Source organism: Schistocerca serialis, chromosome 6 (genome assembly GCF_023864345.2).
Source record: "Schistocerca serialis cubense isolate TAMUIC-IGC-003099 chromosome 6, iqSchSeri2.2, whole genome shotgun sequence".
NCBI lineage: Eukaryota > Metazoa > Arthropoda > Insecta > Orthoptera > Acrididae > Schistocerca > Schistocerca serialis.
This window is the reverse complement of record NC_064643.1, coordinates 125,087,219-125,102,211: the sequence shown is the minus strand read 5'-3', so window position 1 is coordinate 125,102,211 and position 14,993 is coordinate 125,087,219. Positions and strand designations below refer to the sequence as shown.

General features: G+C 39.7%; 1 protein-coding gene across 1 annotated transcript in view; it reads right to left on the bottom strand.

The window, feature by feature from the left end:
• The window catches only part of LOC126484682 (meiotic recombination protein SPO11), a 255,803-nt gene that overhangs the window by 179,109 nt on the left and 61,701 nt on the right, over positions 1-14,993 (bottom strand). Inside the window, exon 3 of the mRNA XM_050108276.1 lies at positions 10,298-10,420. Coding sequence (XP_049964233.1) covers positions 10,298-10,420 — 123 coding nt within the window. The remainder of the gene's footprint in view (positions 1-10,297; positions 10,421-14,993) is intronic.

Sequence of the window (14,993 nt, the reverse complement as noted above, 5' to 3'; positions counted from 1 at the left end):
AGGAAATGCATTACACTAACATTTGTGAAATATGTTTTTCAAAAGTACTGGGTGATTATTCTGTTTGGTAGTTTAATGAAAATAATCAATTTCTGAAAATATAATTTGACTGAATGTACAAAAAATCTACTCACCAAGCAGAGACAGAAGAAAACACATAAAATTTATGGGAATGGGCAACCTTTCAGGGCCAGTGGTTGTTCCTTCTTCTGGCAGAATGGTTGGGGACTGGTGAGATTTTGGAAGTGGGGAGAGTTAGAGAAAAATCATCCAGAACCTCTCCTCAGGGAAGACTTACAGGAAGGGATGAAAAGGGAAGACTGAATGAGTGGGGAGAGACACTACTGCTGCCTGTATGAACATGCAGGGATGTGGTGGAGCAAGGCAGTGGGCTGCTATGTACTGCTTTGAGAGGCTGTGCTTGGGAGGGAGCAAAGGGGAGAGGAAAGAAGGGAAAAGAGCTATTGCACGTATGCTATCAGGATAGAAGAAATTTATAGGGCTGGACTGAGAGCAGGACAGTGGACAGGCAGGTGGAGGGTAGAGACTAGTGGAAGTTGAGGTAAGGGGTTACAGGAATGAAGGATATGTTGCAGGATGTTCCCACCTGTGCAGTTCAGAAAAGCTGGTTTTGGTGGGAAGAATCCAGATGGCACAGGCTTTGAAGCAGTCACTGAAGTCAAGCACATCGTGTTGGGTGCATCGTGAAACAAGTGAGTGATCCAGCTGTCTCTTGCCTGCAGTTTGGTAGCTGAATAATATCTAACAGTCATTTTCAGTGTGCCTGTCCGCCACTCAGTGCCTCCGGTATGTTGTGAGTAGCAATCTGCCTTTTCATATTATCCAAACAACTTGTAATAGTTGTGCAAAACTGTGATTGTAATCCAGACTTTAAAGAATCAGAGCCTTTATGGAACAAAGGGAAGGAGGAATAACATAAAAAAGAAAAGCTGTTGATGATAATAAACAGAACCATTTAGTGCTGTGCCACACTGAATTTATTGGCATAAAATTTTAAGTGATTAAGTAACAGTTTTGACTTAATAATCTTTCTGATCAGACATGAAACTAGTGTTAATTATGCTTACAAGAAGAATACTAAATAAGGACTTTGATGTGGGCCTTATGAAGACTTATATGAATAAGAAGGAGGTAAAACATCTCTTTTCTTCATAATTTACATAATTCCAGAACAATAAGCAGCAGCACTGCAAGGTATTAGATTTACACTGAAACTCTATAAATGGATACATGCAGCTTGAAAGTGAATGGTGATGTATTACACTATGCAACAAAATAATTTTTCTCTGTTGCTGAGTTGAAAATACATTCCTTGTAGTAATTCGGATGTGCTGTACACAGATCTGCGGTCAGATTTGTCCTGGCATGTCAGGAAAAAAAAAGTTATATACATGTAAAGGTTATCAAGTTTAATGCTGTTAACTGTGTTGAATTGTGAATGTGAGAAATTTTAGGGAAATTAATGTGCATACTTTGGGAGGAAAACACTAAATATTACAATTAAGAAGTGAATTATAAATGTCTATTTACCTCGTAAATGAGTCAGGGACCCTTAGTCACACTAAGATTCACTATGGATTGGTTTAAAAGTATGTAGAGCTTCTTGTTTTCTGCCCGTGAAAACCTTCTGTTGCTCTCTGCAAAAAGTAACAGTAATCCCACATAATGTTCAGACTGAAGAGGCCTTCATATCTTGCTTCCATGGCGGACATCTGGTGGAATCTTTCACTGTGCTTGTCACTCTCAGCTCCCATATTTGATGGAGACGTGAACACAAGAAATGCATCTTGGTAACATTCAGCAGCCGAGGTGCTGGAAGGCTGTTAGCAAGTTGTTCACAATTTATGCATAGTTGTGTGCTCTGGTGTTTCCAAGAAAGTTGTGCACGACAAGCACAAATGTGTCCCAAGCTGCTAATTCTCATTCCATAAGCTCCAATCTGAATTGCGGATCTTGAGTCAACTTTCACATTTCTGGTCCAACAAAGGCTCCTGCTTTCAATTTTGTGTCAGTTGTCATCTTTCCAAACTTGCCTTTTAGCTACTGAAAACCACAATCTGTTTTATCCATTGTTGCAACAAACTGTTTCATAAGACCCAATCTGATATGGAGTGGAGGTAGGTAAATCTTATTTTGATCCAAAAGATGTACATGTTGAACATTGTGCTGCCCTACTACAGGTAAATTTCTGGGAGGCCAATTTTTCACTATGTAGTGATTCTTGTCATCACGACTATTCCACAGGCAAATAAAGCACATCTGCCTTGTAAACCCAATCTGAATTCCTAACAGAAGGACTACATCCTTTAAATCACTGCAGATATTCCAATTATGCTCAGAGTACTTAATCAGCATCAAGAGAGTGTTCATTGTTTCATAGGTTTCCTTCATTCCCACAGCATGAGCAATAGAAAATGATGGTTTCTCATTGCCATTGTATAGTAGTGCAGCTTTGAGACTGCTTGAGCTAGAGTCCATAAAAAGTCTCCACTCTTCTGCTACATATTTGTTATCTTGCTCCTTTATGAGTACTGTCACATCATGGCAGAAGCAAACACTGTGTTCATCAGCATAGTATGCTGTGAATTTCATGTGTCACTCTCAAAAATGCATAACTGTAGCACCTCTCTCAAGTAAGTTTCACTCCTTCTGTCTGGAACCCAGCAGTTGAGGCTTTTCTTTCGACAGCAACAAATTGTGAACCAGGTCTTTCAGTTTGGCTTGGCTGTTCAAATGAGGCTTTTTAATTTTGTTGGAATCATTTATGTATTCCATAGCTCCAGCATCTCTGTCATTACCTTCAGTATCACTTTCTTCATTCTTCAGTGCATTGGATAAAGGAAGAATTGGTACCGGGTGATCTGTACCATGCGTCACAGGCTTTAGAGCAGACTGACAATCTGGATACACAATTTTTGACTTGCACTTCTTGCTATACCTGGATATGTTGCTCAAGCAGAAACAGCAATCTGAGTGCTGATCTTCCCACTATTACAAAATCATGAGAACAGCAAAAGGTATTCGATTTTGCTTACCGTTTAACCAGTGGGATAGGCCGGAGTAACAGACAGTGCAACAGAGCTGATGAGTCCAGGAGTTTGTATGATCTCTGATTTCACATCTGACGTAATGTTTGTAAGCTATATGTAGCTTTCTGGTCATTTTCTTGTGCTGGTTGGACATTGTATACTTGCCAAATATGTAGCAAAAGCAGCCCAGACAATTCACAAAACTGTGCCTTTGCAGTTTTTGTTTACTGAATCACCATATAAAGAATTACCGAATTGTCATATACGAAATCACTTAAATGCATGTTACTGCAACTGTTGATTAATTAAACACGGAACCACACTAGCACAAACTGTTCTCTAGTCACCTCCAAATCAGACTGATGGACAAAGAGGAGAAATTGCATGGGAACTAATTTTATAAAACATGTTGAAACCTCTCTGCATGCTGTAGATCGTAGACAAGTTAAAAGTTGTCACAGGCTAGTTAGAACTTGTCCAAGCCTGCCTGTTTATTTTTACTAACACACACTTATCTTTCCACAGATGCATAAAGCAGAGTGACCTTGAGAATACGCACACATACACACACTCACACAATTGTACAACAAGCATGGTTTGTTGATGTAGGTACATATTAACCCACATACAGGCTTTTATGACTTTCAGATATAACCTTAAATACCAATGTTCTACAACATTTCTGATCGCAAAATCAGAATCAGCGCACCCTATTACATAACACTCACATTATTTTCACCCAAGTAGCAAATTCGCTGTTGCGTTGTGTTATCAGACAAGACAAGATATTATGAAGGAATAAATCAGGAATATCAATACTCACTAATCAGTTGGCGGTAGAATCACTTTATGGGAACGGGATACGATTATCGGTTGAATGCAGTAGCTATCCCCATTAAATTCCACATAGAGATATATTTTGCAGTAAGTCATATATGTGTACACAGCTTGTGATACAGAACAGAACTAAAAACTAACATGGAGGCTCGGCAGAGCAATGAGAGTCCAAAGTTGGTGTTAATCGTGGTCGGTACGACCTATCGATGCCACACAGCCCCCCCCCCCCTCGCAGTACAGTGAGGCTTGAGCGGAGGTCATGTGGGTGTCAGCGTCGGTAGTAGTTGTGCGAGTTGGCAGGTGCCCGACTGGGATTTCCATATCGGTCGAGGCGGAGTGACTGGCGGCAGATCCACCTCGTAGTCGGTTAACCAGCGGGAGTGGACAATGCGTCGACCGGCCCAAGAGCAGGCGTGTGGAACAGCCTGCAGCGTGGTGTAGGCGTGTCCGCCCCATATGCAGATCGAGCCGTCCAATGAGGTGAACGCGTGGATTTCTGACGGGTAGCACTCACGGGGGACGGACAGGCTATGTACCACACTGAAATTTAACTGCCCGTTGGATGGCGAGGCTGCGGTGTCTGTTAGGAGGACAAGCACACGGTTATCAAAGGTGACGATCAACACATCGTCCACACGGTGTGGGGGCACATTGCAACACAGGTTGAATGTGGGAGAGGCAAGCGGCTGAGTGACCAAAACCGGGGTCCCCTGCGAATGCAGGGGGGGGGGGGTCGGTAACTTGTATGACCAAAGTTTAAGTTCTTCTTAAGTGAGCATGGAGAATTGTGTGCACTAAAATGTTCTTGATTGGTTTGACAATGAGGCAAAACCGGAACAGGTCACTGTTGATAGTGACCGGGTGCATTTTGCAATAATGGTGGTGCTGCACATGAAACCAGAGTTCATTGTTTGTGTTAGCAGCATAGCACTCCACCGTTGTAGAGTGACAAAGTTTGAAGTTAACGTGGCTGGAGATTGCAAATCACTGTGGATTAATGTAGAACCGGTCGTTGGGTGAGGTAGCCATGGCGTCGTGTGCATAGCCCAGCACGGAAGTCACAGAAGACGTAGAATCTTCGGGGTCGCCAATGTGGGAACAGGATATGATTATCAGTTGAATGCAGTAGCTACCCCCATTAAATTCCACATAGAGATATATTTCACAATACATCATATATGTGTACACAGCTTGTGATACAGAACAGAACTAGAAACTAACGTGGAGGCTTGGCAGAATATTCAGAGTCCAAAGATGGTGATAATCGTGGTCAATACAACCTATCAACGCCAAAATTTATTCGACAACTGAGGAACAGTCAGTGCCTCGATACGCATAGTTAACACAGTGTTAATGAGGAATAAAATGTATTATACAGTTTTTTTATCACACTTAATGAAAGCTGCATTCTAGTAAGACATGTAACACAATCTGAAGAAAGACAGACAACTCAGCGAGCATAACATGAGACATCAGAATGTGGGAACAGCATCACAACTTACAGTAAAACCAAAATTCATCTGTCATACCTCACTGTAATGTCTTAAGAAACGATTATTATAGAGCCTAACATAATGAGCTTTGCAAGAAAAATATTTGTAAACAATATGGAATAAAGCGAGAGTATAGTCATGGGAGCAACAGAGAAGTTCAATTCCCAGTTCTCTGAAATGAAATATTAAAAATATTACTAATGCTACTGTATGGTGCCTGCGTCATTGTGTGAAGCCTGCTTTTAGCAAAGTATGCAAAACTTTCTCCATAAATCCTCCACGAAGGCAGCCATAAAATCAGTGTCCAGTGAGGTTCCTGTCTCAGTACCCACGGATTCTCAGTACTTTATGGGATCAAGGACAGTCAAAAACACTTTTTTACATTCCTTTTATACTCACAACTGCTTTTAGCACCAGCAGGCATCAGAATACCTAACTTCAACAAGACACAGATATAATCATGACACCAGTGTTCCTTATTCAATACCTGACCATCCCCATGACTTTCTGGAGTCAAGGATGGTCTGGTGCATTCCTTGTTCTCTTGTTATCAGATGGCATGGACTGCTGTAAAAGCCCAGATGGGAACCAGTCCATCTTTTCTGTACAGGAAGGTTTATGAGATCTGTAACCAATGAAAACTATTTAGGATGATTTTTAGAGCCCAGGTGAAGATAACAGAATATGCATTGGAAAAGAATTACCTATATATATGGAATAAGATGTTTGAAGAAACTATAACAGCTCCCTTCACTGGCCAAATTACATATTACATTTGGCCAGTGATACAAAGTGGAGGAAAACTGGTTTCCCAGAAGTTACAGAAGAGGGAAGGCCAATGAATTAAAAGTGACTGCACAGATAAGAAGCTATCTTCATTTTTCCAGCTGTTTTTCTGCAGTGATCAACAGCCAGTCACTAGCATCAAGACCTTGAATAGCTGAAGGACCACTGCCTGATACATTTATGAGGCCTTTCCACCAGACAATGAAATCCGTTTTATCTTCTAGCTGGCCACCAACTTTGGATTGGACAAGATGGAACTCGTTTCTTGCTGGAGGCAAAACAACTTTGAGCTGCTTGATGAATATTTGTCATCCATTAACGTAAATTAATTCACGAACCTGTTTCAAACAATTATTTATCTCCATCCAGGCTAACAGGTACTGCGATGTACTAGGCAACTGTTTAATTTCTGTGTTTCATGGAAAATAGAAATTAATAACATCTGTCTGAAAGAACAGACACCACACACGTATATAAATATGTATGGCCTCATGGCCATTATGATCATTTCACCTCAAATAGATTACTGTATGACAAAATCCAAAACTTAATATGCTGTAACTTATTCACAAACCCACAAACTAGGTTTTTCTGTAACATATACTGACGTCCAATATAATTTTGCTATACAGTGAGTGAATTTGCATATCTGAGGAGTGTGCTACTGTCCAGCAAGATTTATGCAATGCAAATGGGGAAACAAGTATGCTGCAGTATGCTACCACCTGGTGACACTGACATAAACTTGTAATTGCATGGTAGGGGACGCCGTCAACGGTGCATGTTGCTTATCAAATCTTTATGTATTTGACCCATAAGGCAATAATGCCACATCAGTTGTTCATTTGCAAAAGCTCCTTAAAATGAACACAACTGAAGATGTGCTCATGACTGTGATGCCAAGTTTGACATAGTCTAGAGGAGTAGCAATACATAGCATGGTAGATTTAGTGCCGTGTACTTCAGATACGTTTAACAGCATTCAAACAGTTACGTTTAACAGTGAAAATAACCAAAAAATCTGCAAGGTGTCAATAGTTAGGGTGTTCACATGCTCTTGTGCTCTCATACAGCAGCCTCGACCATTTTAAATTGAGCAAACCACTTCTACACTAGAGTTTTTCCCATAGCGTCCTCTCGGAAAACTGTTTTTAACATTAAAACAGTTTCAGAAACATCTTTACTGAGCAGAAAACAAAATTTCACTGCTACACACTGTTCACTCAAACTTGCCGTCATAAAAAATGAAACAAGAACACAACAGTGCTAGCAAAAACCATCACTGCAGATAAACAGAACAAGCCAGTCAAGAATACAGGCAGCAATGAGTTGCGCTATACATGCCTAGTGGCAGAAATATGTATTACACAAGCTCTGCTATGGCAATGTAATTCCAGTTTTTTTTAGTACTTACTGGTACTGTTAACACAAGAGTTTCTTAGGTATGTAATATTACATTTGTGAGTTATTAAAATCCATGAAAATATAAAAAGTAAGCAGGTTGGATGGCATCCGTATGTGTAGATGATGCAATTATGCATAAGAAAAAAGTTTTGGAATGAAGTCATTTTGCCAGATCTGGATGTGGGCAGATCAGTTTTATCTGATATCAATGTCTTTATTCATGCATTCATTGTGTTCCGTAGATCACATCAAGAAGCAAAACCTTCCCCTGGAATGAGTCAAGGAAGACCTTAACATAAGACAAGCTTAATCTGTATTCTGTATTAATAATAAGCTAGCACTACACTGCCAGTGGCCCTGCTGCAGTGGCAATACCAGTTACTGTCAGATCACCTAAGTTAGGTGTTGTCAGGCTTGAGTAGCACTTGGATGGATGGATCACCATCTGAGTCTGCCAAGCACTGTGGGCAGGCGAGGTGCAATCCACCCTTGTGAGGCCAATTGAGCAGCTACTTGATTGAGAAATAGAGGCTCAGGCCATGAAAACTGACAACAGCCTATTGACTGGGAAGACACGATGGCCAGTTGGTACCGTTGGGTTTCCTGTTCAGATGGAGTATCACTACACTACTTGGTGCTATTATGAAAACTATACATGTAAGGAATGTATAGAATTGTTTATCTCATACAGCCCTTGTCATTTGGGTAGTCCATGGTAATGATATAACTTCTAGATCCGTATTTGTACTCTTTCTACTAAAACCCTCATCAATGTACTTATAGTTCTATAATCTTACAGTTCCCCATATGCTTTATTAGTTTAGGATGTTATGACATATTCTCTGATACTGCATCGTTGACACAGGTGCAGAACTGAACATACATCACATAAATAATGAACAATGTGTTGTGTTACAATATGTAATGTAGAGCTCATAGCAAAAATTTTCTTAATTTAAAATGTGAAATTTGTCATTAGCAAGATTCTGTAAAGACTTATAGATGAAACTCTGTCTGAAAATAGGCTAAATGGAGTAAATAAAATATTTTTGGTACCTACATTTTGATTTACAAGACAAAAATGAGAACATACTTTTCTTGATTTTGTATCTTTTCCACGCTGCTCCTTGTACTATGGTAAATAAGCTACTATGATAACTTCCGAGAGCACAGCAGATAAAACTAGGTATTGTATTGTATTGTATGTTAACTGGGGGGCCTAGAAACGACGGAGAGGCTCCCTCCCCACCGCAGCCGCAGTGGTCCACAATCCCACGACGGCTAGCGCAGTCCACTTCACCCCTCTACCTCCCCACACCAAACCACTCTTTCAGGGTTATTGTGCGGTTCAGCCCCCAGTGGACACCCCCCCCCCCCTCCCTCCACTCCCCTTCCTGGGAAAATCTCACACCAGACGAGTGTAACCCCTATGTTTGGGTGGTAGAGTAGTGGTGGTGTACGTATACGTGGAGAACTTGTTTACACAGCAATCACTGACATAGTGTAGCTGAGGCAGAATAAGGGTAACCAGCCTGCATTTGCATTTTCCAGCCTGGAGAGCCATGTGTTAGACCGCACGGCTAACCGGGTGGGCTAAAACTAGGTAAGTATTCTATTATTATTAAATTGTACCAATCTTCCTTTTCAACTTAGGTGATAAAATTTGTAAACATATTTTATCACATATGCAATTGTAGAGAAAATAATAGGCTAGTTACAAGTAACATGTGACGAGGGACAAAATGGTGGCAGCAGGCACACAACTGCATTTGATACCACTGGAGAGAAATATTACAAGCACATCTGACTGCAATGGATACATGAATGCCACAGATGCCATGTTGTTTAGAAACATTGTACATGCCTTCCTTTACCCCATACCATCATATTCAGAGAACCTTCAAACCATATTGGAGTTTCAAAGTAAGAAAGCATGTTTATTTTGGTTATTACTAGTAATATTTGCAGCTTGCACATATTTGTCAAAAACCATATGTTTCCTACATCAGCTGCTATGAAAATTGTTCCTATTGCTATCAGTTTGATTTTAATTAATTGTCATCTGGCACAACAAGTTTCTCAATAACAGTATCTGTGTGGATACACACATGAAGTAGCATCCTACTCTACATGACCTTTAGGAATACGAACTGGGCAACAGAACTCAATAAATAAATTTAAACTCTCTTCAGAAGAACCAAAGTGTCAGTATCTTCTGAACAAAGTTTACATTCTGTGTATTGATTTATATCATCCAGTTTGTATTTTTGAGATCATGCAGAATGTGATGTATGTATCCACACAGATAGGCCAACTATATTTGAACATCTTCTTGAGCCTAATGATCATTATAACAGTAAAAACTGGTAGTAATAACAACATTTTCGTGGCAGGTGATTGTGGTACAACACGATTTTTGACATTAATGATTTGCATATTGTCATGTAACTAGTATGTGGTATAAAGTTCTTGTCGGATACAAAACAAAAATCAGAAAGATATATGTTTCTTCTTGCTGAACTCAAATTTTGATTCTTAATTCCTTTCCTTTCCAACTAAACATTACCACCAATAAGTTTTAGGACAGGTACTACTCACTGTCTTTCATTGTTCATTGCATACAAATTGATTTGGTTCAGAAGAAATTATCCATAATATTTTTTGCTTGTAATAATAAAAATAAGATATACAATGACAAACTACAATTGGTACTCAGTCTTTGCTTACCCGTCATCATAATCAACACTTGCCCAGTCTGGATTAGGAAGCTGTATTACAGGTGACTTTCCTTCAGAAATATCCTGCACTATTTTCAGAACTTCACATTCAATCCTTGTCATAAGTTGCTGCCTGAAAGTAGAAGATATGATCCTGAGTTATTGTAGTGATTAATTTTTCTTTAATTCATATCAAAAGCATGGATAAAATCTCTTAAACCATTTTTTACTCAGGTCATCTGCACAATCCCACTATCACTTTGGCTGTACAAATGGTAGCCGTTCTCATTCCAGTAACAGAAGAAAGGTTAAAATAACAACCTGGAGAAATGTGGCTAACTGATTATTTACGGAAAAGTCATTAAGAAACATCCACACTGACAGCAAAATTAAAATCAATAACCTAATAATATAGAATGTATTCCAGACATTTTGAAAAATATAATTTGCTAGAAATTAGGGTAGATAAGCTGACGATTGAGTCTGACTACCACAAACACCACATATTGGAAGGTCCTCTTATTGGATCAGGAAGGCATGTATCACCTGATTATTCTCCATTCAAAATCTAGTGAGAATGATTTAATTTTGTTTGAGGAGGCGAAAGAAGAATTGTCTTGGCTGAGGAGCTGATTTAACCAACTATGGATCATTATCCATCACTCCCAACAACTTTTATTTTCATTGATGCATGGCTCTTTACCTCAATAGTAAAGTGACATCATATAGAGGAATATCACCACCTTGAACCATTCAATTTCAGTACACACTTGCTAGGCAGCCAATTCTTCTAACTCATTTTCCTTGACCACCATGTCCCACGGTACCCAGCAGAATGTAGTCACCTTTCTTAACCTTCCTAGGCAGGGAATGGATTATCGATTATTTTGTCTACTGGGTACACGTATTGTATAAATTGAAGGGGGTCAAAGCAGATGAAGAACAGAATGGCAACAGTATATCAACTGTTGATTTATCAACAATATCAATTTATGTACCAGTATATTTGGCTTTCATATTATTGATATTCTTCTATTGGGTACCGAATGTAAGTATAATCACTATGATGCTTCAGCTCATCTATATGTTAAATACTTAATTAATTTCAATAAATTCATTTCAACTTTTGGGGGTCTGTATATTTTACATATATCATATATATTCATGTCTCTCATTCAATATAAATACTGAATGGCTCACTTAACTCCTGATGTGTCTGCAATTTCAAAGCTAATGAATATCCTGTCTGTCTTAACACCCCTATTTTTCAGGACTGACATGTCTCTATCTGCTCTGTTCAGTTGCTCAGTCACACCTGTGATGCATGGTGTGGGTGTTGGTTTGCACTTGATGAAGTACCATACTGCATCTTTTGTTGATTCTTTATTGAATATGGGGTTAAGTTACAATGCTAATGTAGTGAGGCATGAATACTAAACATAGTATGTGGAGACACTTTACAAAAACAAAAACGGTAGAAAAGATGCAAAGTGTTGCATTTGTGTTAAAATTTTGAAACCCTAAAATGGAGGAGAACTTTCAGATGTAAGATCACATCACAAGCCACTTGCAATCAACACAATTGACAAAAGGGGAGTTCGTTTTTAACCTTGACACAATATAAATAATCGTTTAATTGAGAACACCAGTAGCAGCCAATAACAGGGTAAATCCTACTGAGGTAAGGAAAGATGAGAAACCCATCTAACCACCACTGTCCCAGTTGAGAGGTTATCTTCAAAAGCTGGCAACAATATCATTGAATAAGCAAAGTCTCAGTGACTAGAGACAGTGGTCATGTGTGTGTGAGTTGTGATTGTATGAATGAGTATACGTGAGTGGGTTATCTACTTTAGAAGAAGGCCCTTTGGACTGAAAGCTCACATATTTAGCAGCCTTTTTGGTGTGCCTGTTTGCAACTCAAATTTCCTCTATATGAAGAGTAGTAGTCTATCCTTTATATAATACTGTCATCATACCCTCCTGGATTTTCCACTGTTTGAAGAAGCAAGGCTCCACATTATGGCCCTGATGGGCTGAGCTGGACTGCCCAACAACCATGTCACCATCCTCCAATGGAGTCATTGGATGCCACTTGGAGGGGCATGTGGTCGGCAAACTGCTCTCTCGGTCATTGTCAGCTTTCTTGACCTTGGAGCCACTACTTCTCATTCAGATAGCTCCTTAATTGCCATCAAGAGGTTGAGTGCACCCCAGACTACTCTTCCCACACTGGCAGTACCTGGAATTAAACCCAGGTCCTCCGCATAGTGGACAGACATGCTGACCACTGAGCTATGTAGGTGGACATTATTGAAAAAAGAAATAGATTTTATGACAGTCTCTTATCAAAGATGCTTTTTTATGGATTGCCTCAAAAATATTGTAAGGAAACAAAACTCAGCAGTCAGTGTTATTTAATCAAAACAGATGCATGAAATGGATGCTCTTAAAAGAGAGCGAAACAGGTGTTCTCAGATGTTCTATGTGGGGGAATAGTTTTCTCAGCTTCAAAAGTGGGTGTAGAATAACTTAAGGCACATACTTAAATTTTAACAGTTAGAGTTTTTTGCTCGAGTATCATGTCATTTTTGGAAACCCAGAATCTACTCTGTAGGAATCAACATGGATTCTGGAAACAGCGATCATGTGAGACCCAACTCGCTTTATTTGTTCATGAGACCCAGAAAATATTAGATACAGGCTCCCATGTAGATGCTATTTTCCTTGACTTCCGGAAGGCATTCGATACAGTTCTGCACTGTCGCCTGATAAACAAAGTAAGAGCCTATGGAATATCAGACCAGCTGTGTGGCTGGATTGAAGAGTTTTTAGCAAACAGAACACAGCCTGTTGTTGTCAATGGAGAGACGTCTACAGACGTTAAAGTAACCTCTGGCATGCCACAGGGGAGTGTTATGGGACCATTGCTTTTCACAATATATATAAATGACCTAGTAGATACTGTCGGAAGTTCCATGCGGCTTTCCGCGGATGATGCTGTAGTATACAGAGAAGTTGCAGCATTAGAAAATCGTAGCGAAATGCAGGAAGATCTGCAGCGGATAGGCACTTGGTGCAGGGAGTGGCAACTGACCCATAACATAGACAAATGTAATGTATTGCGGATACATAGAAAGAAGGATCCTTTATTGTACGATTGTATGATAGCGGAACAAACACTGGTAGCAGTTACTTCTGTAAAATATCTGGGAGTATGCGTGCGGAACGATTTGAAGTGGAATGATCATATAAAATTAATTGTTGGTAAGGTGGGTATCAGGTTGAGATTCATTGGGAGAGTCCTTAGAAAATGTAGTCCATCAACAAAGGAGGTGGCTTACAAAACACTCGTTCGACCTATACTTGAGTATTGCTCATCAGTGTGGGATCCTTACCAGATCAGGTTGACGGAGGCGATTGAGAAGATCCAAAGAAGAGCGGCGCATTTCGTCACAGAGTTATTTCGTAACCGTGATAGCGTTATGGAGATGTTTAGCAAACTCAAGTAGCAGACTCTGCAAGAGAGGCACTCTGCATCACGGTGTAGCTTTCTCACCAGGTTTTGAGAGGGTGTGTTTCTGGATGAGGTATTGAACATATTGCTTCCCCCTACTTATACCTCCCGAGAAGATCACGAATGTAAAATCAGAGAGATTCGAGCGCACACGGAGGCTTTCAGACAGTCGTTCTTCCCGCGAACCATACGCGACTGGTACAGAAAAGGGAGGCAATAACAGTGGCACGTAAAGTGCCCTCCGCCACACACTGTTGGGTGGCTTGCGGAGTATAAATGTAGATGTAGATGTAGTCTTGTATTTTTTTGTTTAAAGTTACCATACTTTTGAAGATCAGTCATTTGAGGCCACAATGAGTTAAGATTCTACATACCATCAAATGGGGTGATTTTGGACAACAGAGCAAATTCGGACAGTGTGGCTTATTTGCTCTTTGTTACTGCATAGAAACAAAGAGTTACATATTTTAACATCCGTGCGCCAGTTTTTTAAGTGCAAGATTGCATTTATCGCTTTCCGCAACTTTTATTTTGCGTCAATTGTTTACCTAGGTGAATAACTGACAAACAGTCTCAGCGTTAAAGATCCATGCATTATCGTAAAGTGGAAACTTTCTGTTGTTGTGCTGATCGAGAAGTTATTGTAACCATAACTGTAGACGAGCTCAGTAGCTAACAGCATTGGGACAATTTCTGTGCAAGTTTGTCGAGTTTCTCATGCAAGGCTATAAAATAATACCGGTTTTTGTAAAACTATGTACTATGTGGGGTGATTTTGGACAATGCCAAGAACGTATAAGAGCAGGAGAGGTGCTACAGTATGGTGAAATTATGACCCTGGACTTTTAGATAAAGCTGTTTGTGATATTCAGAGTGGTAAATTATCATAAAGAAAAGCATGTGATTTGCATGGTATACCTAAATCAATCCTACAAAATAAATTGCAGGAAGCACATCCGAAAAAAATGGGAGGACAGCCAGTGCTAAATAATGAATAAGAAGAAATGTTGAAGCAAGGTATCTTGAGGGCTGCACATTGGGGATTTCCCTTCACTAAATTGGATATTAGATATTTAGTTAAAGGCTACCTTGATAAATCTAGCTGAAAACAGAAGAAATTTCATAATAATTTGCCAGGAGAAGAATGGGTGCATTTATTCCTCAAACGACAGTCAGAAGATCTTTCCAT